This window comes from Talpa occidentalis, unplaced genomic scaffold, assembly GCF_014898055.3.
Source record: "Talpa occidentalis isolate TD23 unplaced genomic scaffold, MPIMG_talOcc4v2.1 talOcc4.9, whole genome shotgun sequence".
Taxonomy (NCBI): Eukaryota; Metazoa; Chordata; class Mammalia; order Eulipotyphla; family Talpidae; genus Talpa; species Talpa occidentalis.
In genome coordinates this window covers 53173888-53199194 of record NW_023605305.1, presented here as the reverse complement: position 1 = coordinate 53199194, position 25307 = coordinate 53173888, and the positions used below count along the sequence as shown (strand labels likewise).

The 25307-nt window shown below is 36.6% G+C and overlaps 1 protein-coding gene across 8 annotated transcripts in view; it reads right to left on the bottom strand.

Moving 5' to 3' along the window:
- The window catches only part of PTGER3 (prostaglandin E receptor 3), a 243359-nt gene that overhangs the window by 201443 nt on the left and 16609 nt on the right, over window positions 1–25307 (bottom strand). For 7 of the 8 annotated variants that reach the window (XM_054691018.1, XM_054691019.1, XM_054691021.1 and 4 more), the window contains exon 2: window positions 5510–5689. The exons of the other annotated variant lie outside the window; for it this stretch is intronic. In XM_054691018.1, the coding sequence (XP_054546993.1) occupies window positions 5510–5689 (180 nt within the window). The remainder of the gene's footprint in view (window positions 1–5509; window positions 5690–25307) is intronic. 8 annotated transcript variants of the gene reach the window in all.

Sequence of the window (25307 nt, the reverse complement as noted above, 5' to 3'; positions counted from 1 at the left end):
TCATGACTATTATTAGATGAACAAAATAACCTCCAAGGATATTTAAAGATGTTAGACCTCATGTTCTCCAAGGACGTGTAACCAGGTAATGTCACATTTCATGGCACATAGATTCACCTGCATTGTGGTAGAAACTCCTGACCTATCAGAAAGGTAGCTAGAGTGACATTAATCTGAAATTATACAGAATATGACTATTGTCTGGTGAGGGGCCTAGGATACATGGGAGGAGGCAGGGACAGAGATCTCCCTAAATGCCTTTTCTTAGGAGGGAAGGAAGATAAACTCCAAGTGCTTTTACATATCTTCTTCCCTCACTGAAGAAGGAAGAGGCAGAGTGACCTGAATGAGACCATGGAACAAGGTTGTGGGGCAGCTGACATTTGCACCAATAATAAAGTCACACCAATGCCTAGGTGCAAGTCTGTTAAAGAACCTGACCATAAGCAATGACAGTTCCTCTTTTCGCTGCCTGTAGGTTAAACTAGGACACACAGGAAAGAGGAAGAACTAAATTTCGAAGATTTTATAAATGTGGTTTTGTATTAAAAACAAAAAATCTGGGGCCTCCCTGGTGGCTCAAGGGGTTAAAACACAACCTATGAAGCAATCTGCAGCCTCTGCAACACAAGTTCGATCCCCCGGCTGGCCAGGAAGCAACCCACATGGTGCTGTAGACCTCTCCTGATTTGCCCGCTGCTCCCCTCATTAGTTTATTTCAGCCAATCTGCCTGTTCTGTGCCCCACTCTGTCTCTGGTGAATCCTCTCACCTCTCACATCTCTGGCCTGTACCCCAGCTTTTGTATGCACAAATAAATAAATCTTTAAAAAAATAAAAACAAAAAATCTGCAACTAAAACATGAGAAAGCATCACGCTGAAAATGGGAACAGAGTACCATTCAGATTTTTAGTAAATCAATGATAATTTGTACTGTCCATGATTACAGAATGTAATACAACATGATTTAATTGTTGTAGGTAGCATGATGCGTTGATTACATTGTGCTGTTATTTTGACAAAACACGTCAAATAGAATTTCAGCAAATATTTAACACAATTATAAGTAAAATATCCCTGACATAAACTGGCATCAGGAAAAAAAGACAGGGACATTTCAGAACATTCACCTTTATTTTCCATTCACAAACACAACATAAATAACATACATTTATTAAATATACATACTAACTATGACTTGAATGCCATCAAAATTCTGATGTACTTTTCATAGTCATTTTTATTCTTTGTCTCCACAATATTGAAGACCTGCCTTTAAAACATACTGGAAGATATGTTTTAATATACTTAAACTAACTCCCAAAATAGTTTCATAGAGGTGACAAAACCATGCCTTCTCATCTAATCAAGTGTGTTGGGATAGGATGCGGAGTAGAAGAGGTGGAGAAACATGTTTTCTATACTGAGCTTTACATTTCTAATTATAGTGTCAATGATTTCAGTTCTTACGTAGACATACCATGCAAATTATTCACATTCATTTGTTGTAAACAAATCAAGTTAATCATTGCCAAATTTAAATCTGTTTAAAGAAGTGTCCAATTTTATCCTGTTTGAACTAAAAACATCTGGTAAAAAAGAGGAGGAAGGTTTTATATGTATAGATATATATGTATATATACACACACACATATATCATATGTATAAAGGGGGTTGAAAGGAGAAAGAGTTAAGCAGTTAGTGATGACTTAAGTGACCTTTAATATCTGCTTTTACAGAAAAAGATGCCTCTCATCACTTTGTCCCACTGATGTTCAAGTATGTAAAGATAAAGGCAATCCCTTCCTCGTTTTGCTTCTGATGGACCTAAAAGGATAAAGAATTTTACCAAGCTGGAAATGCACAGGTCTTCCTCTAGGTATTTTTCTACATCCTCTGTCTCATCCTCCATGCCTGCTCAACATAAGTATCCTATCAAAAACTGAAGGAACACTGAAGTGTATCAATCAGTCATGTTTACTTTTCTCTGCTTAACTTTATAGCTTTGATTTCTATAGAAACAAACTATGGAAAGAAAGTATTTCAAATATTAAGTTCTATTAAATTCTGGTGACAAGCTAGCTTTTGGCTAGATATCTGATTGATTCACTTCAACTAAAAGGTTAAATTTTCTAATTCTAGAGCAATTGACAAAAGAATTTGAGAACTGCACTTTTCAAAATAACTTTAGAGGTGGAATCATCTCCAAAATACTCAAAAAGCATGAACAGGCTGATTTGTTCCTGATGGTGCTAGCTTTCCTTTCTGTCTTTACTCCCATGATAAAACTGTTTCATCAAAGCAGATGTTAGGAAAACAGGGCATTGGCATGCTAGAAATTTAAAGCTGTTCTCACCGCTTAAAAACAGTCCCAGATTCACCAATAGTAAATATTTCTGTTACTTTTCTCTGTGAGAAAATGTACAGATTTTCTGTTTTCTGCCTTTGACTTAATATGAAAGAACTATTAAATGATTGTTAACATGGGGAAGATTAAAAGTTGATCACTAATTTGGGATCAAAACCAATGAAAACAAGTATTAAATAAATGAAAGGCCTAATGCTCTCAAAAAATCTAATATGAGAACAATGCCACAGATTGATAACCTTATTAAAATAACTGTTTATTCAGAGTTTTTAATTTGTATGGTCATAGGATCTTTAACTTTTACCTGAGCTTTTGCAATTTTCTTCTGGATCCTGGTAGAGAGATCTTTTATGTATTAAAGAAGTGTTAAGTAGAAATAGATGCACATGTTTTAATTCATACTCATATCTATCATGATTAAACATGTATGTTTACTTAAAATATCTTAGTGTACAGCATTAAATAAATTTAGCAAGTCTTGAGACCACACATTTTCTTTCCTCAATTTAAAATATTTTTAAGATATCATATTTTGTTTGAAAAGTGTAAACTTCTTATTATAATTTATGCACGCATATTTTCCTCTTCAGATATATATGTGAATAAAGTAAGTATGTAAGAGTGAACTTAAAGGGCAATGAACTTAAACTTGGAAACAAGCATACTCTTCTTCAGTGACTTTTGATTTCCATTATCCATATCTAAGGCCTCTGAACAACAAATATGAAGTCTAACCTCAACTACCATCCAAAGGTTGATATCATCTGAGCTTTATACTTCCTACCAGTCAATTTGTGTTAACAAATGTCTGCTTAGAAAATGAAATTCACATGCCATAATTTTTCTTTTACCAACTCCTTTTCACACTTGTTCAAACTGCACGTGGTCCACTCCTACCATGTATCCCTGGGCAGGAGCTTATTTTGCAGTTAAGGATAAGTTTTAGGATGATTTGTCTTTTTTTATTCTGTGTTTTGATGAAAGGTGATATTCCTTTGAGAGTAATTTCTATTATTATCTGGAAATATCAGCACCTTAAATTATTAATACAAATAAATCTCTGTTGTATAGCAATTATGACACTACACATTTGAAGATAAATTTACACTTCTATAATTAAATAAGAGTTTGCTTACTTTATCAGCTTGATGGATTACAATAGTATGAAGCACTTCAATTATATGGGGGGAGGTCACTGATGGTTCTAGAAGGAATAATCCAGTCGTCCTCACACCACTCTAACCCACACTGCGTGTGTTTAATCTGATGTCAAAGGACTGTTTAAGAGATAAAACTTCTTTTTCAGGTGGTCATTAAGGTCTACTTAAGTAGATAGCTTTGTCTCATACTCATTTGGTAAACTGTGGGATAAACCAAGCCTGTGGCATAGTGGGATTTTAATAATGAAGCTTACGTATAGGTTATTTTATTATCCTTTTTAGTAAAACCTAGAGTAGAAGAACCATTACAAATGACACTACAAGTATCAGCAGATTTTATCTCTCACTCAATTTGACATGGTCATTTAAATTATTTCTGATCGATCTATACTTGTATACATGTTGAATATATATATGTATATATACACATATATATCTCACATGTATACATACATACACACCTATATATACTGTATCAGCTAATATAAATTCTACCACAAATGTCTATTAAACACAAATAAAAATGTAGTAACTATAAAGAAGTATAAATAAACCTCAAGTTCTTTTTTTTTAAACTAGCAAAGCAAAAAGAAGCTGCAAATTAAAATCTTCACAAGAAAATGTTAATAAGTTGAAAAAATGCTCTAAAGAACTCAGTGGAGTTCTTTGTGGAGTATTTTATGTAGGTCGAACTTAAAACATTGTTGTGTTTGTTGGGGATTTTTTTTAAAGTGAACTTAAAATATGTTTTGTTTGTTTGCGATTTTTTTTAAAGTTCAATTCTCAGAACTCAACATAGCTATCCACTTGTGCCACAGATAGCCAAGCTTAGCTGTTAGTGTGTATACATGTAGAAAGAAAAATATTTTAATAATAAATATTTAGATAGATCTATTTTGAGGGGAGGGCAGAAAAAGGACTGTAGAGGGTTTAATATTAATTTTCTTATTCTATAAATAGGTCAAATTATGGAAAAATCTTTATAGAACCTATAAAATATTTATTGGTCTTATAATTGTGGTTAGTATTTAAATATCCAAAAGACTGGAATACTTGGGTGGAAAAACCAGAGTAGATGACTATCCAGACTACCTATATTTAGTATTCAAGTAAGTCTTTAAATAACATTCTGAAAAATCACTTCACTGACTTGCAAGGTCAGTTTCATGAACCTTCTTCAGGTTGTAGGAATTCAACATATATTGAAATGGAATAACAGTTAGCAACAAGGAAAGCCACAAATCCTGCCATATTTGAAATAAATGGAATTGGTTCTGCTTTGGACAATTAGTCAACCTAATTACCAACCTAACCAAAAGTTTAACTTTGTGAGGTTAGCAGCTAATTTACATATTGAGCAATAACATCAGTACCAATGATTATTGTGGATACACTACATTTTTCTTTATCTTAATTCAACTTGTTTTTTTAATGTAAAAGGAAAACAGTGACAGAAAGGGAAAGAGAGTGAAAGAAAGTGAAAGAGAACACAGAAAATCAAAGTCCCTAAATGATGACAAAAGACCTGCTATCTTATCTTTTTGATGATGTAAGCACTAAATCCTCATGCGCTCTGTATACCAGAATATTAGCAATCCCCACTCCACCCCAACCACTGCCAAGATGGTTTATAAAAAAATTCCTTTGTCTCATAAATAATCGCATATTCAGCTACAAATGACATAACACTAGACTGCCATTAATGTAGTTTCCTTTGTTTATGTTTCAATGCTTTTGGCACACCAGGGATTATCTATGCTTCTAAGACCACTTAGCCTTACATCAAAAATCCCACTTCAATGCATAAGCAGTGGCATGCCAGAGATGCCTAAATTCACAGTAAGGTTTAGGATTGCCAAAAGCTGTGGACATGCAAGTTGATTATTCTCTTTCATGCTCCTGTCTGTATTATTTCATGGGATAATGACATAGGCTGTCCTTTCTGTCCATCACTGGAGCAGCTGGAGACAGCATTTGCTACCTGGCAAAACTTTCGAAGAAGGATCTTTCTTAGCAGCAGATAAACCCAGGGATCCAAGATCTGGTTCAGTGAAGCCAGGCGAACAGCTATTAAGAAGAAGTTGCATTCTTTCTGCTTTTCCATGTGTGTCTTGCAGTGCTCAACTGATGTCTGATTGAAGATCATTTTTAACATCATTATCTAAGAAAAAGGGACAAATAAAATTGTTCCAAAGATTAATAGGGTCATATGCATGTCCTTTACACAGGGTTTTGCAAGATTAATAGGGTCATATGCATATCCTTTACACAGGGTTTTGCAAGATCAATAGGGTCATATGCATGTCCTTTACACAGGGTTTTGCAAGATTAGTAGGGTCATATGCATGTCCTTTACACAGGGTTTTGCATGTAGTCAGCTTACGGTAAATTGTTCATTGAATTGGAATAATAAATTTAGCTAGCATTTACAGTCACAGAACACAGGCCTGAATTACACAATTACATTCCCTCATTTTTGACTATTTGATGTAACATAGTTTTCAAATAATGTATGTCCTCAGGGTCTTGATGCTTGGGATTTAAGAAGCTTAAAAATAGCACATCTCAAAAGTAGCCACAATTATCCGTGTTTTTGCAGAAAACACCAGTAATGTGACATTCAAATGAGAACCAACTTCAACAAGACCAAAACATACGTAATCTTAACTTTCAGCAGTCCTGAAAAATTTTACTGAAGAAAAGAATACAAGAAAAAAAGGATAAAATGGCAACATCATTGTTATTACTGCCATTAGTATTTTCTGAATTCTTGTAATTTGCCAGTGCTGTGTCAAGTACTTCATATGCACATAAAGAGCAATATAAGGTAGGGCCTCCCTGGTAGCACACAGGGTTAAGCACCACACTATGAAGCTATCTGCAGCCACTGCAGCATGAGTTCGATCCCCAGCCAGGGAGCTACCTGCATGGCAAGGCAGACTTCTCCTGTCTTGCCCGCTGCTCCCCTCAGCAATGTATTTCAGTCACTCCATCTGTTCTGTTTCCCACTCTGTCTCTGGTGAATCCTCTCACCCCCACACATCTGGCCTGTGCCCCAGTTCTTGTATGCATAAATAAACCTTTAAGAAAAAAAAGAACACTATAAGGCAGATACCATTACCATCTGCTTTTTATAGTTGCAGAAACTGAGTTTTAATGATGTAAAATGACTGAGCCAGATTTAAACTCTGTCACTAACACCACAGGACATAAAGTATTTTACTTTTTCAGTCTCCCACTCTCCCCCCACCCACACACAAGCACAGAAATTGGTAATTTTTTTCTTCATTAGTATATACACAGTGCATAGACTAGTATCTAGCAGATAGTAATAGATATTTTCAAATGAATATACTCAATGGTATTTATATAAATAAAACATAGCATGACATGTAAGATATAAAAATGTTTATATATTTATTATTATTATTACTTTTAAATTTTATATATTTTTACATCATTTTTCATTTTTGCGCAATGTATACATTTTCATCTTGGTTATAGTGCCCATACAATTCCTACCCCCCCACCCCCCGTTTTGACACTACTCCCTCCTTCCACCCCCTGTAGTGTGTCTCTGGTTTATAATTTATAGTTGCTTGTTGATTTTGATTTTTACTTTATTATAGTTAGTCTTTTTTCCTAGTCCCTTATTTAGGTTTTCTAAATTCCTGCTATGAGTCAGCTAAGCTATGGAAACAACCCAAATGCCCAAAAATAGATGACTGGATCAAGAAGATGTGGTACATATACACAATGGAATATTACTCAGCAATCAAAAATATAAACTCGTGCAATTTGCAGTAACATGGATGGAGCTGGAAGGGATTATGCTCAGCGAAATAAGCCAGAAAATGTTTATATTTTAATGAATGTGATTTTCACAGAAGAGGAAAAATGAAGGTTTTTAGGCATCTGAAAATAGAATGAAGCCCATTAATCATCAGAAAAATGCAAATTATGAAAAAATAAGAAACCATTTTATATCCACTCATTTAACAGAAGTGAAGACATGTCACTACTTTTTTTTCCGTTTTTTTATTTTTAAAGATTTTTTATTTATTTAGACCAGAGCTGGGGCATAGGCCAGAGGCATGGGAGGGTGAAAGAATTCACCAGAGACAGAGCGGGGAGCAGAACAGGCAGATCTACTGAAATGAGGGGAGCAGCAGGCGAGACAGGAGAGGTCTGCCGTGCCATGTGGGTATCTTCCTGGATGGCTGGGGATAGAACCCATGCTGCAGAGGCTGTGGACAGCTTCCCAGCAATGCGCTCAATCCGTTGAGCCACAGGGGAGGCCCTATATGACACTACTTCTAATGTTAGTGAGAATGTGAGGTGCTGACTGACCTACTAGTGGGGTGTAAGCTGATCCACCTTGGAAAGCAACTGGGCACTATTTCATGTTACTCCCAGCAACCTTACTCTAGGAAGATATTACTCCAAATTCCTTCACCAGGAGTGTTGTAGATAGATTTTGTACATACTAGCAAAAAGAGAACAGGATCAACCCAAACATGGGGTTCACATTTGCAAACAAAGAAAGGTGCTGACTTTATACCCAGCTCCTACATTGGTCTACCTAGAGAACCATTACTTTTTTTTTAAAGATTTATTTTATTTATACAAGAAGTGGGGTACAGGCCAGATGCGCTGGAGGCTGAGAGGATTCACCAGAGACAGAGCAGGGAACAGAACAGGCAGACTGATGAAATACACTGCTGAGGAGCACAGCGGGCAAGATATGTGGGTTGCTCAGAGGCCGGCGGGGATTGAACCGGCACTGCAGAGGCTGCAGACAGCTTAATAGCACTGCGCTCAACCACCTGCACCACCTGCACCACCAGGAAGAGCCTCAAGAACCATGACTCTTAAGGACTTGAAATGTGGCTGGAGCAAATCAAGATGTTGGAAAATGTAAGGGCCATATAATGGAATGACACCATTTTTACATATTGTGCTAAATGACGTATGTTACTAAAATCACTTATTTCCTTTTACTTCTTGTTAAAATGTGGCCACTAGAAAATTTAAAATTATAAATGTGGCTTTCATTTGTTCCTCACAGCAAGTTACTATGGATCCAATTCCTCTCCCGAAGCCCACACTTATTTGGGTGTTCTGTCCTTGGGTCACAATCCCACAATCCCAAATGAAAGTCAACCTCCCTCAGCAACCAAAATACCCTGAACCACAAACCTGCATTCCTAACAATGACACTTTCATTCTAACACATTCACCCTGGCCCCACACATCAGGCATCTTTAAATCATTCTTTTGTCTCATCCTCTGCAATATCTTTTGCTCTTGTTCCAGTCTCACCCAAATTCAGTATCTCCCCCCTCCTCTCATCTACAGACACTCAGATGGTTTGTAGATGTCAATATATCACAGACTCAGCATCTTATATCCCAGCTCAAATCCTCATCATCTATAAAACTCCAACTTGGTTCGTATTGGACAGAGTTGAATGGCAGGTGATTCTTAAACCAATCACTGTCAAAGGAGATGGAATTTTCCAGGTTTGGCTAAGAGCACACATTTATCTTCTGGGGTTACCCCATGGTATTTCACAAAATCATCACCTAATATTTGAATAAGATTTTGGTTCTGTGAACAAATAAGAAGAAGGGAATGGGAATGAGTAGACAAACATGATATAGTCATATATTCTGACTCTGTAATTCCTTTCAAAGGAATTTTTTCCCAAGGATTTTATTCAATAAAAGTAAAAACAGCGATGTAAATAAGTGACTGTTCATCAATATGTTATTTATACTAGTAAGTATACTAGTAAGAAATTATGAACACATAAATCTCTAACATTAGGAATAAAGTTTAATAAAACCAGCCTGAGTGTCCTCCCCGGTGGCGCAGGGGTTAAGATGTAACCTATGGAGCTGTCCGCAGCCATTGCAGCATGAGTTACATTCCCTGGCCGGCCAGGGAGGTGACCCACATGGCGCAGCAGACCTCTCCTGACTCGCCCGCTGCTCCCCTTAGCAGTGTATTTCAGTCAGTCTGCCTGTTCTGTTGCCCACTCTGTCTTTGGTGAATCCTCTCATTCCCCACACCTCTGGCCTGTACCCCAGTTCTTGTATGCATAAATAAATAAATCTTTAAAAAACCCCAGCCTTTTTGCATAATAATATATACATAAGAATTAAGAGAAAAGAACAGAATATAAGATAGTATTATGCATATAATGATATATAGTAATTACAATAAAACTGTATAAAATACATGGACTTGTCTAAGGTAATAGTTCTCTATTAAACAATAATTTACTACTAAGTAATTATTATTTTGAAGATTTTATGTAAAAACATTTTAAACGATTTACGGAAGTCTCACTTAAAGGAGGTTGGTGATTATTTTCTGCATTAATAAATATTTATTTAAAATAAATATATTTAACAATTAAATTTAATATTTTATTTTTAAAAATTATAATAAATTTATAAATATGTATTTATTTAAATTTATTTAAAATAAATATATGCATGTTAGTAAGTTTCTGATGTTGACACATAGTTCTATAAGCTACATACAACCTCCCACTGTAATAGGGTAACTTTTCCTAACTCCTGTCTAAATTTTCTCAGTTTTAAATTTGCAACATGTGAAAATGAATTCCTGTTTTTCTAGTAACATTAGTTAGACTCAGTAGAGGGAACCAGTCAATATGTTATCATGCACAGCAAAAAGGTCTTTGTAGATGTGATTAATGTTAAGGGTCTTGAGACGGAGAGATTTCCTGGATTATCTGGGTGATGCAAGGTAATCAGGTAATCACATGGGTCTTTCAAATATGAATCCCTTTCCTAGCTGTGGTCTACGCAACTTTATAAGGAGATGTGACTAGAGAAGATTGGTTAGAGACATGCCATGTTGCTGGTTGTAAAGATGGAGGGAGAGAGTCAGGAATTAAGGAAAGCAGAAGGCCTCTATACCAGGAAATAAGGTAAATGAGTATCTGACGCTTCTCCAGAGATTCCAGTGGGGAATGCAGGCTTACAGACACCTTGATATTAGCCCCGCGAGACTATGTCAGATTTCAAACTGACAGAACTGTAGAAGAAATGTGTGTGGTTTTTGCCAACAAGTTTGTTGTAATTTGTAGAGTGCAGTACTAAATGAACCTACCCAAAGTGCAAGCTCTCCTAATGTTGAGGAGAGGGGAAGAATGAGCTTGTAAATGATTTCTTCTCTCCCATAGATAAAACATCCTAGCAAGTTGTTTACTTTGTTCACTTTCTTAGGAAACTTTTTTTTAAGCATAAAAAAGTAAAAGTAAACTTTATCTTAACTGCTGCCTAAATTATCTCAATTTCTAAATTTGCAATATGGAAAAATGAATTCCTGTTTTTCTAGTGACATTAGTTAGAATCTGTGTATTTAACTAAATGGATAAAATTACATTTTAATTGGTGTTTAAGGAAAGGTGTTTAAGGAAAACATATGGCTTTTAATTCTTTTTGTAAAAGTTTCACTTCGTTCTTTCAACACCTCACCTCATCCCCAAATTAAATTGATTTGGCCACTTGTCATCTTCCAGTAAGTGTTCTGGACCTGGTCTAGAAGAATCTAAAATCTCACGTAAGTTACACTCTCATTTTCTTTTATAAAATAAAGGATTGAATTTTTTCAGCTTTTTTAATCAAGAAAATTCTCAAAATTACTTATTAAAATGGGATTTCTGTCATTTTGCACAGTCCTCCTTGATTTAAAAATTAGTTTCAAGAGGCTAATAATTTTAAATTATTTTTATTAGGCTAATATGTTTCATTTGCCTTATATTGTTTAGTCTACAGTAATTTTCCACAATTTACTATTGACAATGCAATGATTATGAAATTATGAAACCAAGCTCTGTAAGCAATAGCTGGCACATGGGGAGAGACACTCTAGCTTTTCCCAGAAATCATGAGATGTGCAATATGAAGATAATAGGAATTAGAGTCAGTGAGCATGATACTGCCATTTCCAAATGGCAGCACGAATGGAAATAGGTCTCCAAATTTCTCATCTCATTCCAAACATAAATGCAAATTAACATCCATCTGCATTTAAGAAACTAAATAGTGATTACGATTTTTGCAAATATTTATTAGACATTCAAACTTTGGAGAAAACCTTTGTCATCATGACATAGATTTATGGTAGAATTAATTATCCCTATTAATCCAATTCTACTCCTTATACAAAAAAAAAAACTGGACACTCAGCCAGGCCAGCAACAGAAGCAATTTTCTTTAGCAAATGCATGTATATATGTTCTGCACAATTGCCCCTTCTGAGTAGCTTCATATAACAATTTGGTCAAGTTGGCGGTGAGACCAATTCGGGCTGAACAGAGCCACAGCTCTTCTGCCAGCATCTTTCCACAGGCCCCTCGCCTCAACCCTTGTTATCAGTGGGAACAGACAGCACTTTTCATACCCGAACCCATGATAAATAGAAACATAACTCTATTGGTGACCTTTAATTTCTCCATCCCTGCCTACTGTCAAGGGCAATTATTCCATCCTAAAAAAAAATATGATCTGTCCCTTCTACAGTAACAACAGATTTTTAAATGTGCAAAGCCCGAACTAGGGAGACATTTTAATGTTCTGCATTTATTTGGATTTTATTTTATTACAGCAGGATTTATAACTACATATTTTAAAGTCTTCAGTATTTTACTTCTATGCTCAAAATTACCTTGGTTATAGGCCACAAATATCAATTGAAGATGGTAAATGGGTAAACCTTGAAAAGTTAAATTTGTGTGAAAGGGAATAAAATTGGTTACTAGCCCTTGAGTTCCAGAATGTATCCTGTGTGTGTTTCCAGGTAATTACTAATGTATGTCAGAAAACTTGCTTCACAGCTAGCTTTTATCTGTGATGTTTTGCTTTCCATACTCCTCTCTTGTCAGGCTAAGGAGAGCAACCTGTTGTACTGGAAATTCCCCCTATAGATTAACAAATGGCACCACATTACAATATACTGAAACGAGTCCAGGCCCTTCACACCTCTTAATTACATAATTTGAAGGAATTTCATGGGAAGAAGCTTCACTGAAGATTAAAAAAATAATAATTACAGTCTTTCCGGTTTGGTTACAGCTCTGTTCTCAGGTTGCCCAATCACGTCCACATTCTAGATTCTACTGTTTCGGATGCCTCTCTTGCCTTATCTAATTTGAAAATTTTGGAAGCAAACAGTTCATACACATTAAAAAAAAAAAAAAAGCTACTAGGAACTGTGTCATTTCATTTTTACTGTTATGAAATTTTATACAATTTTGCAAAACAGCAATGAACTAAGAATCAGAAGCAAATTCTCTGACTGGCCAGCCCATGTGACTTTGGGCAAGTCATTTCCTCTCTGTGCTTTATTAATCCCACTCATAAACAATGGACTGGAGGGTCTTTTACATATGCTATTATGGTTTAGTTTTATTCTGAATTCAGGGGCAAGGGTGCAAAATTAATAAAGATTTGATTTAATAAAGTAAATGAACCAAAAGATAAAAGATGAGGAACAAAATGGAATATCCTCTTTAGGAAAACCCCAAATGTGTCTTCTGGTAAATGGAGGAGAAAGGAAAATTACAAAGTGAAAATGTGGGCAGTGTAAGAGAACAAAGAACAAGATTCATGAAGTTTTAGTGGAAGATTTTTTTAGAAGTAGCAGACTTAGGCAAACACTGGCTGAGAGTTAAAGGTCTACCATAAATCTGACTCTGCTGGCCTCTAGTTTGGGGGCAGTTACCTAACTTTGGATCTTAATTTCTTGCTTCTCTAAAACATGATTAATAAATGCTTACTGAATATCTTCTCTATCTAGTAGTAGAGTTGCAAAAATTAAAATGAGATAAAAACAATTAACACCTCAATTTACACAGCATACCTCTTCCCAAGCTCCAGGCAATTGCACTATTGCATGTTTCCAGAAGGAAAACTTTTGATTAGAGACAACAGTGCTGCCTGGAAATGAATATTTACATGTCTGCTTTCCTTAAATTTCTATCTAGTAGAATGCTTAAAAGAAAACCTCTCAAATTCATACTCTAAAAATGTTTGGTAAAACAGAATCATTATCTAATCCTGACATAAGGGAATTCAAAATTGTTAAGTGCCTATAGCCTGCTACCACATGAGTTAGTACATAAGAATTACTCTCCACTCTCAATTATATGAATTGTGAGTTATGTGTGATATGGCTCTGTATAGCTCTGTATATGTATATATGCTAGGTTTAGATAAATATTTATCTTTCTATTAGAACAGTCAAAAATGTTAGTGACCAAGTATTTTGCAACCATTCCAGGCTGGGTAGGTTCATAGTTGATTCTAGTGACTTTGAAGAGAATTTTGGAGTCCTTGGCATCATTTTCACAGGTTTTAATGGTAAGCAGGGAAAACAAGCCAGCAGGGAGACAGCAACTTGAGTCCCCTCCCCAGGGTGAGGCCTTCTTCCTAGGCATAGGTGTGCACACTTGCACCTGGGCACACACCCATGTTCAGATGTCCATAATCAGGCACACCTGCCCCACTCCCACACATCTTCTGTGTTAACAAGATCAAGGCCAAGGTGATAGCCAATGGCATAAAAAGCCTGATCAACTTCATTTACCCTTCACCAAGTAAGTATTCAAATTCTGGTTGAAAGGGGGAAGCAAAATCTGTTCTATAAAAAATATTCCTTCCTTGGATTATAGATGATGTTATGCACATGCTAGAGGAGGTATCTTTATTTCAAAACTATATCTCAGGTGTCAAGAGAAAATCTAAACAACAGTCTATCAGTGTTTTTAGAACATTTATCCTTGAAAAGTGCTTAGATTTAAGGTGCCTTTTTTTCCTTCCAAAATGTAGTTTCATTTAAACTGCAAAAGCTCAATGCTGTTATTATCTACTCAGAGGACCACTTTATTAATGACAATTAAAAGGAGCTAAATAGTTAAGGAATCAGAAATGTGAACTGAAATTTGTATGCATGGAAATTTACCTCAATGAAAAAAAAAAATTAGAAAAACTAAAATGACCAACAGTAGGGCACTGTTTAAATTATGGAATATTCATTAGTAAGCATAATATATGCCAATGTATAATATATATAGATTCAATGCTACTATTTAAGTTCTTGTTTTGGGGAAAAAAATATTTATGATGTGCAAAAAGAAAAAAATATTTATTATATAGCATAATTCGATTTAAAAAACAACTTGATAAATATAGAGAAATACTAGAAGCAGTTATCTCTGTTTGGGAATTAGAATGGTTTCCATTTTCTTCTCTTCATTTTTCTTTGTTATCTAATTTTTCCTTGATAAACAATGTTATTTCACACTCAGAAAAGAAGAACTAAGCTTAGAGTAGCTGGAAATTTAGGTATATACATAATAACCTATTGAATAATCTGGTAAAATATTAGGGTACAGTCCTTCCTACAACCATCATGTGGTCATATTAGTTTGAATTGTTAGGGAGTCAGTGTGGGTATAATTTAAGAACTGAAAGGTAAACAGCCTGGTACCCTAGAAGTGATCAAAACATTTAATCTAATCAACAAATTCATTATGACTTTTATTAAGGGAATGTGATATTTCATGGTAAATTAACATCCTCTGTGAGTCATGGAGCATCACTAATAACATACCAAAGAATCCAATCCTGTATCACAGTAAGTGATAACAATTGTGGTTCTAACTGGATATGATTTTTTATTTAAATTTGGCTCATCTCAAAATCCCACTCTTTTGTATCTATGCTGTGGGAGGACTTGGTCTCATAGAGGAATCCAAATCAATAAATCTAGTACTTGGGATGGATGCTGGGTGGATATGGGCAGATTGCAAACTCTGAATTCATGGTTTCAGAACTTATTTCACTCCCTAATATTCTCTGTCCTCCTGTTCCTTGTCTCCTTCCCCTTCTCCCCATAGCAATTACCACATGCATTCTCTACTGTATTAATTCACCTTACAGAGGGGACAAGGTGTTAGTCTCTTAGCCTCTTACACAAAGTTCAGCATCTGCAGCTATATGCTCCTCCCTCCCTCTTGTTCAAACAGAAGAGGTGTCCCATCTCCTATGTAAGACTCATCCTCTATCTGTGCCCTTGGATTCTATCTATAATGAATTTCAGAGGCCTTATTTTCTCAATTATCTCCCTCCTCTTTCAACTGCTCTCTTCCTTTAACTCTCTCTCCTTTGGCTTTTTCCCATTAACATACCTAATTTTTTCCTACACTGAGAAAATAAAACCTCTGTAGAATGTCACCCTTTTACACAGGCTTTTCTAAAAGTTAGTTGACTTTCTCAATAGATTTGTCTATTCTATTTATCTTCAAATTTTTTCCTAACCTTGCTACAAGCAGGTCTTAGTGTCCACAAATCCTCAGGAAAGGTTGTTTTCAAGACCAACAATATGGTATGAAAATCTGCTGGGCATTTAGCAGTCTTACATGACTTCTTTTTAACATCAGACCTAACTGACTGTATCTGAAACATTCCCTTCACAAAGATTCAGGTTGCTATTTTCCAAATATTTCAAATGTTCAAGTTGTCAATTGTCTTAATTTTCTTTTTCTTTTTCTTTTTTTTTTTTTTTTTTTTTTTTTACTAATTTTCCTGCTCTCTCTCCTGGTGCTCTTCTGCAGTTCCTTTTATGTCTCCTCCTTCTTTATCCATCTTGAAAATGTTAGTACTTTTGTGTTTTTTTTTTTTAAAGATTTATTTATTTATGCATACAAGAGCTAGGGTACAAGCCAGAAGTGTGGGGGGGTGGGGGGTTAGAGGATTCACCAGAGACAGAGTGGGGAACAGAACAGGGAGATTGACCTAAGAACACTGTTGAGGGGAGCAGCAAGTGAGTCAGGAGAGGTCTGCTGCACTATGTGGGTTGCTCCCTGGCTGCCCGGGGGATTGAACTTGTGCTGCAGAGGCTGCAGACAGCGTCACAGGTTGCATCTTAACCCCTTGCACCACCAGGGAAACCCTGAAAATGTTAGTACTTTTGAATCCTATCTCAAATAAGGAGAGCTGCCCTCCCCTTGCTGTGCATAAACTCTTTGTGTGGTCTCTTCTCACTCAGGGTCTTCAAAACCCACCCAGCCTGATAGATTTAGCCCTATAGCATAAAATTGCTTAGATATCTGACATCAAATCCAACATAAGACTGAAATCATTATCTTTTTCCTCCACCCTGCTTCTCCACTAAACTTCCTATTTCAGTGAAACCAGTTTCTTAAAATAGAAACCTGTTATCCTTGATTCTACTTGATTCCTTTCTGTGTCTGTATCGTCTCTCTGTCTCTCCCCACACCACCAATTTAGACATATTCCTTACATTAAATCCATCATAAGGTCTCTAATGGACTTCCTAATACTTTCTTAGTCTATCACTTCCCTCATCACCCCTCTCACTGACCCTAAACTCAGACCAGGATTATCCCCTGTCTGAGATCCTACAACAGTCCATCATATGATATGTTGGCTGCCATTTGAGAACCCCACCATGATGCTTATAAAGAATGTTCCTAAAATGAAAATTTAGCTATGTTGTTCCAATTGGAAAGTTCTGCAATAGCTTCTCTGGCAATCAGAGTAAAGTCTAAAGCCTTTAGATGGGCAAGGTTCTTGGCTCCTGTTGAGCTCTCTAGCCTAAACTATTTATTTATTTATTTATTTTTAAAGGTTTATTTACTTATTCATACAAGAGCTGAGGTGTAGGCCAGAGGTGTTGGGGGCTGAGAGGATTCACCAGAGACAGAGTCAGGAGCAGAGCAGGCTGATCTACTGAAATACACTGCTGATGGGAGCAGTGGGCGAGACAGGAGAGGTCTGCTGTCCATAAGGGCCAGCTCCATGGCCAGGAATCAAACTCGTGCCACAATGGCTGCAGATAGCTTCACAGTGCTAAGACTCAACCCCCTGCACCACCAGGGAGACCCTCACCATTTCTTACCCTCACACCAATATTCAGTAAAAGTGCCAATTCTTTTTACTTCTTTACTTCTTCCTATTTTACAAAAATGAAATCTCCAGGTCTTCCAACTCTCACTCCCCTTTTTTTGACTAATTCTAACTTATTTCTGTGTGCATTTGACATCAATTTATATGGTATTCCTTTGCCAAAAGTCTAGTAGATAAGTCTTAAAATTAAGTCTCCATATTCTCGACTTCCTGTATCACCCATAAATGTTTTATGTTGTTGCTTGTTTTCAATTGTGATTCTCTCCCATTAGCTGAGGACTTTTACAAGAGTAGGGAATATTTTTTTAATTGTTTTTTGTTTTTGTTTGTTTTTGAATTAGTGTTTTTACTTTCTTCAGATAAATATACAGAAATAGATTTGCTGGACCATATAGTAGATCTGTTTGTTTGTTTTTCTTTTATTTATTTTTTTAAAAGGTTAACAAAAGGTTTATTTACAAGGGACCAAACCTGCCTGGCCAAGAACAGGAGCCAAGTGTGCCTGACCCCACTAACATGGCTAGCTAGTTTTTATTTACAAACAGAGAAATTGGCTGCTTAACTCCTCTCTTCGGTCCTTGCAACTTCCCTTTGGGGATCCTAGGATTTGGAGTTGGAAGAGGGAACATTTCTATCCTTTTAGGTTTACCACAGGAAGAGCTTAGCTCAGAATATGATACATTATATGTTGGTAAATATTTTTTGAATTAACAAGTGAATAAATGGTGAGAAGGGTAGCCTACCCATTTGGGGATAACAGATTTCAGAGTTTTCACCTAATGAATAAATCTGCCAATATTCATCTCTTGCCTTTTTTACATCCTTTTTGTTATCACTGGTCAGAATGACAGCTTCAACTAAGTACTAATGGACTTTAAGCACATCTTCTTATCTCACATGATTTTAAGTGTGGAGGTTCCTCAAACTACTGAAAATGAAGCTTCCATATGACCCAGCAATTTTACTCATAGGAATTTAAACAAAAACATTAGTTCAAAAGGATACCTGCACCCTTGTGTTTATTGCAGCACTATTTATAATAGGTAAAATATGGAAATAACCCAAATGCCCGAAAATAGATGACTGGATCAAGAAGATGTGGTATATATATATATATATATATATATATATATATATATATATATGCAATGGAATATTACTCAGCAATCAAAAATATAAACTCATGCTATCTCCAGTAACATGGATGGAGCTGCAAGGGATTATGCTCAGAAGGAAAGTCAGAAGGAAAAAAAAATCAGATGATATCACTTATAGGAGGAATATAGAGGAACCAAATAAGGGATCAAGGAAAAAATAGTAAAAAACCAAAATTAACAGGCAACTATAAATCAGAGATGTTCTGCAGGGGAAGGAAAGGGAGAGGGATCAAAACAGGGGAAGGGGAAACTGCAAGGTACTATGGTGACGGTACACAGATGAGTTGGTGGTGGGAATTTTATGGAGACTACACCAAAGGGGAGAAAGCAAATACTGCACAAAAATGAACAATGATGTAAAAAATATATATAAATAAATAATTTTTTAAAATATTTAAAATACCCCCCAGTCTAATACAATTTAAATTATTTGCAAAGTTCCTTGCCAGTGTTAGACTTCGTCAGTATTAGGATGGGAATTTTCTTACCTATATTAGTTCATTTCGTTTTCCAAACATGAAACACTACCTCATAAAATTTAACAGCTTTCTTTATAGTTAACTTCCTTCCTGTTGACTGTAAATAGAAGCTAAGTAATTGTGCTATGCCAGACCCACAAGTTGAGGCCCCTAGGGTCCCAAAATGGCATCTCTTTTGACATTAAGAACATTCTGTGATTTCCTAATCATGACAGGAAGGCGAGCTTGCAGCATCTCAACCTTTCTAGAGAGAACCATGCTAACTGAAGTTTGGCTTTTGTAAAAGGGGGAAAGCTGCAACCAGATATTTATGTTGACCCTCTTGCCTGTTGTAAACCAAGTAACAGATCTGTAAACACTGATTCTTGCAACCCATTCACAGGTTTGCAGTATTAACAAATGGGAAAGCACACTGTAAACTCTAAAATGCTCAGAGTCCCTGATTTTTACCATGTAAGTACTATTTGTATTCTTTGCTAGCAGCAGTAGCAGTAGCAGTAGTGTTGGTATCCAGATGTTAAACACACCATCTAGACATAGGATTTCCAATTATGAAGTGTTCTGCAACCATCCCAAGGTAGGTTCATCATTGGTTCAGGCATCTTGAAAGAGAACCTTGGGGCCCTTGGCATCATCCCCACAGGTATTTTAATAGTTCCAGGGGAAACAAGCCAGCAGGGAGAGAGCAACTTGGGCCCCCACTGTGAATCTCTATACCCTCTTTCCTCTCATAGCCCTTCTCCAGTGCTCTCCACCACTCTCTACTGCATGGTCATTTGCTGCCCTTATAACTGCAGACTCTTGGCTCAGGTGTGCCCACTTATGCATGCCCACACCATACTCCAGGTATCTGCCATCAGACATGCGTACCCCAAATCCAAACTCCCAAGCTCCTCCTGCATTCGAGGCCGCCGATGACAGCCACAGAGGCAAAAGCCTGAGCAATCTTCGTTTACCCTACAGGAAGAATGTGGCTATGACATACCATAGAATGGAAACTTGCAATGGCTAATCTGCCCCATCATCCGTGAGGGTTTATGCAGAAACCTTGTGATACATCTTCATAACCACCTTTCCTTTCATGTAATACATACATGGCAGGCGAAAACCATCAAGTGCCGTGTGATATTTACTTTACGAAAGATATGTTTTAGTTTTCAAAACACTCTTCTGAAAATATCCTGCTTTTCATTTTGAGAAAATCATACTTTGCAAAAATCTCTTAACTCATGGTTAGCACTTAAAACTTTGTACCAGGTTTGAGGGAAGTTTGAAGATTATATTCACATTATATGTGATCAGGAAAATAAAAACTTGTAACCTATTCATCTTTTTGTTTTATCTCATCAGTTGATTTATTTGAATTCATACCATTTGGTCTGACAGCAAAGAAAACAATAGGAACTATTGATCAAAGGAAGCAAATGTAAGAAATCTAGTTTTCCTATGTCCCAAATGCTTAACTGCTATAAGGATTATAGGTGCCTATGAGAAGATAAACAGATCCCAAACTCATTAGTGCTCTCTTTCCTTAACATGTAAGTTCTACGAAAGCATTGTTTACATGCTATGTGACTTTCTAGGAAAGGTCTTAAGCAAGTACTTACAAAATTATCCCTATAACTATCTTAGAGAGAATGCTCTTGTTGATTTCAGTTTAACATCATTATTTGATTAAGTATTTTCAAGAACAGATTTGCAGGAATTAGTAAACAGATGTTATTGGAACCTAGCAATATCCAGCTCCCCACTCTCCATTGAACCAAAACAGTTGCTTTTATATGTTCTCTAAAAAACATCATTAAAATAGTTTTCCCAGCTAAAAACAATGGGAAAAGCATTCATTTAATGTAGCCTTTTCCAAAATAAACATAATTCAAGCCACAAATATAAGCCACATGTATCCTTTTAAGTTTTATAGTAACCACACTTTAAAAAAGTAAAAGGAAATAAGTAGAATTGAGTAATAGATTTTAATTACCAAATATATCTGAAATATTTCAACAAGTATCCAACATAAAAATTATTAATGATCTATTTTATAATGTGTTTGTATTTTATAATGTCTATTTTATAATATATTTTATAACGTGTTTATAATCATCAAAATCTGATGTGTATTTTACCACATCTCTCAGATGGAGTAATCCCATTTCAGGCATCCAATAATCACACGTAGTTTGTGGCTATCACATTGCTCACTACAGATCAAGTAATGTTTCAGGGCAGGGAGAGGGGCACTCCAGAGCCCCCAAACCTGCCTGTTTTAAATAGGTTCTGCCATCTGCCACATCAACACAAAAACATGAGACTTTAATGAAAAGGAACTTTAAAACAATTAGTAACCAATACTGTAAAGGCAAAGAATATAGTTTCTAAATCAAGCACCCAAAGTTACCCATCCTGTCATGCGTAAAAGTCACCCCAAACAGGGCTGGCCCAGAGCCAGGCCTGAAAGCCTGCCACAAGTCTTCCAGTGGACCCACAGAAAATGATCCGGAAAAAAAAAGTCTGGGAGGAAAAGAGCAAAATCAAGATAAAAGCTGCCATTGTCACCTCCCCTCGGGTCTCTCACCCACATCTGTTTCACCCAGTTCACGACCAAAAGGCAAACTCAGTTTCTTCACATGTCTCTTGGCTTCCTGGGCCTCCTCCAGGTCTCCTTCTGGCTCACCATCCTGCTTCCTTCCTTCCTCTGTCCCTTCTGCAGCTTCTTCTTTTCCCTGCTCAGCTCCACCTTCCCTTGGGTGGGGCAGGAAACCTGGAACCTCCCCTTTTCCTGGGGACCACCCTGTTACAGCAATAGTGTAGAGCTATCCTTTTTTGAGGGGCTTCTGCATACATTCTCTCAATTAAATTGCAAAGTTATCATCACTGAGCTGTCCACTATTGGTTATTTCCCCAGCATTCATTCCACTATTTCCCCTTCTCATCAGCACCTCTATTTTCATTGGAGCCTAAATGCTTCAGGGCTGATCCCATTCCTAGTTACCACAATGTTTTTCATCAGGGAGAAGGATGAGATCCCATACAATGAAATCTAAGAGAAGTTCCCTAAGGACATGTGGAGGAAAATTTCTTCATTTCTGTTCCCTTTGTTGAGATAACATTGGCACACAACACTGTATGTGATTTAAGGGAACAGGTTCCCTGAAAGATGTCTGTCACCACCCCACGCTCATCATGGCAGTAACCATAGTCCTTTATCATAGACTATCGAGCCCCCCTCCCTCTTGTGTTCCCACCCCTACCCTCCTTCCTCCTCCAAAAGCATTAATTCTGAACTCATAAGATTCAGCAATTCCATTCCTAGGCATCTATCTAAAGAATACAATATCACCAAATGAAAGAGATATATGCACTCCTATGTTCATTGCAACACTGCTTAAAACAGCCAAGTTATGGAAATTATCATTGAGTGGTGGATTAAGATTTGGTTTATGTACATAATGAAATGCTACTCATCTTAAAAAAAATCATCTATTAAAAAAAAGATGGACTCTTGCCAATTGTGATATTATGGATAGAGCTGGAGGGGATTATGCTAAGTAAAAGAAATCAGAAGGAGGGCCTCCGTGATGACGCAAGGGGTTAAGATACAACCTATGAAGCTATCTGCAGCCACTGCAGCACAAGTGCAATCCACGGCCAGGGAGCAACCCACATGAGGCAGCAGACCTCTCCTGACTCGTCCACTGCTCCCCTCAGCAGTGTGTTTCAGTCAATCTGCCTGTTCTGTTCCCCACTCTGGTGGATCCTCTCACCTACCATGCCTCTGGCCTGCACCCCAGTTCTTGTATGCATAAATAAATAAATCTTAAAAAAAAAAAAGAAATCAGAAGGACAAATACTGGGCCTCCCTGGTGGCACAAGGGGTTAAGTATCAGCACTCTGAAGCTATCTGCAGTTATTACAGCCAGAGTTTGATCCCTGGCCAGGAAGCTACCCATGTGGTGCAGCAGACCTCTCCTGTCTTGCCCACTGCTCCTCTCAGCAGTGTATTTTACTTAATCTGTCTCTTCTGCTCCCTACTTTGTCTCTGGTGAATCCTCTCACCCCCCACAAACCCCAGCTCTTGTATGCATAAATAAATAAAATAAATCTTAAAAAAAGACAAATACTGGATGGTTTTACTGATTACCCTAACTCTGGATTTGCAATTATGTTTTTTAGTCCAAAGCCACTATGTCATATCATCTCTAATAAATACTGAGGTCAGCCTAAGTATACTTAAAACTTTGAGCGCCTTTTGAAACCTTCTTTTAGTTTCTTTCTCATTTTCACTCTGTTTTCCTATTGTTGTTAAAGTTCCTCATTGTTTCATTGTCACCCCAAAGGCACCTTCCCAAACATGTTTTTGTTTGTTTTCTTCTTTGGACACCACCCACTAGAGCAGCTGTGCTTCCATCCACTGCTTCTAATTAACTTCGCTCTTCTATTATAAAACAAAACGAGTCTCCCATCCTTGTTTATCCTAAAGGTTTTTTAAAATCTATCATTTTTTTTATAATGGATAATAACATGGAAACAAAAGTAACAAAGAGAAAGGTAAAATGTTTTTTAAAATGTTCCCAAGTTTAATTGTATAATTAGTACCATTATTCTTGAGATACAAATTAGATTGGTGACTTTGGAATGCAAAACACATGAGTTTGATTTGCTCAATAACCTTTATCTGTTGTGGGTCTTAAAGCAAGTTGCTTTACCCAGCAACTGAAAAAACAAGATGAAATGAAATAAAGATATAAATATTATCTGCTTTAACAGATTTACATGAATATTAAAAACCATATAACATAAGCACTCTTAAAGCCAGGATTTATATCTCAATTTTCTGATTGTAAATCTAGTTTCTTTTTGACTTCATTAGAAGTTTAGTTCTTCATTCATTTACAATCATTTATTGAGTGGCTACTGGGAAAATTAATATACAAATAAGGCAAGATCTTGATTCTTAAGCAGTAAACCAGACAAATAAATGGATATTAACAAGAGGGAGTCCATACAGTTTAGTGGTTCATCACATAGGCTATAAAATCAGACAAATCTGGATTTGAAAGACATCTCTTGTTTCTTGTTAGCTTTGGGACCTTGGGAAAGTTACATAGCATCTGAAAAAACAGTTCCCTCCTCTGAAAAAGGAGATAACAATATACTCTCAGTACTGTTGACAAAAGAAATGAGATATTTTTGTGAAAGGCTTAGCACAGTGCCTATTGTAAAGTAAGCATGTGTCTAGTGCGGGTATTCATCCTCATTGTCATAAAATAACTATTTTGACCACTGTAAATATAACTGCATGATTAAGTGAAAAAGCTCTGTGCAGGCACTACAGAATACAGAGAAGGGACATTTAATTCTCTCTCCAAGATCAGGGAAGCACTACCCCCTAAAACAGCAGATATTTCTATAAAGGGAAAGACAAAGAGTTCACATGTCTAAGTGTGAAGCTGTGTGAATCATTTTAGAAAATGAAAGTTGATTTTTTAAATAGATTTATCTATTTATACAAGAACTGGGGTATAGGCCAGGGCGCGGGAGGGTGAGAGAATTTACCAGAGAGAGCGGGGAGCAAAACAGGCAGACAGATGAAAGACACTGCTGAGAGGAGCAGTGGGCAAGGCAGGAGAGGTCTGTCATGCCGTGTGGGAATCTCCCTGGCCAGCTGGGAATTGAACCGGTGCTGCAGAGGCTGCGGACAGCTTCACAGCACTGCGCTCAACCCGCTGCGCCACCAGGGAGGCCCTTCAAATTGATTTTTATGACTGAAGGATGATGGGGGAGGAACAGAAAATGAGTGGTTAAGTTTAGGCAAATTCAAGATTTTATGGGTGCTAGAGAGTAAAATGTCTGAATTCCATGTTAGAGGGTCACTGTGAATGCGGTGAGTTTCACTAAGGCGCCATCTCTTCTCCATAGTTATAAGGAAAAAAGATGAAAGCAGGTTTGCAAGAATCCCAATGGCACTGTATCATACTAGAAGTTTTAAAACTGTCAAAACAAATTTTCTAATTTTGACTGTAGTCAAACACTTTCCCACTAAGCAAAGAGAACTCAATAAACAGTTTTATTTGTTTTATAAATAGTTGAGTGAAAAGAATAATATTTGTGAATCATACTAGCAGAAAAATGTTTGCCTAATAAAACCTTACCACTGTATGTGAACATTCTAA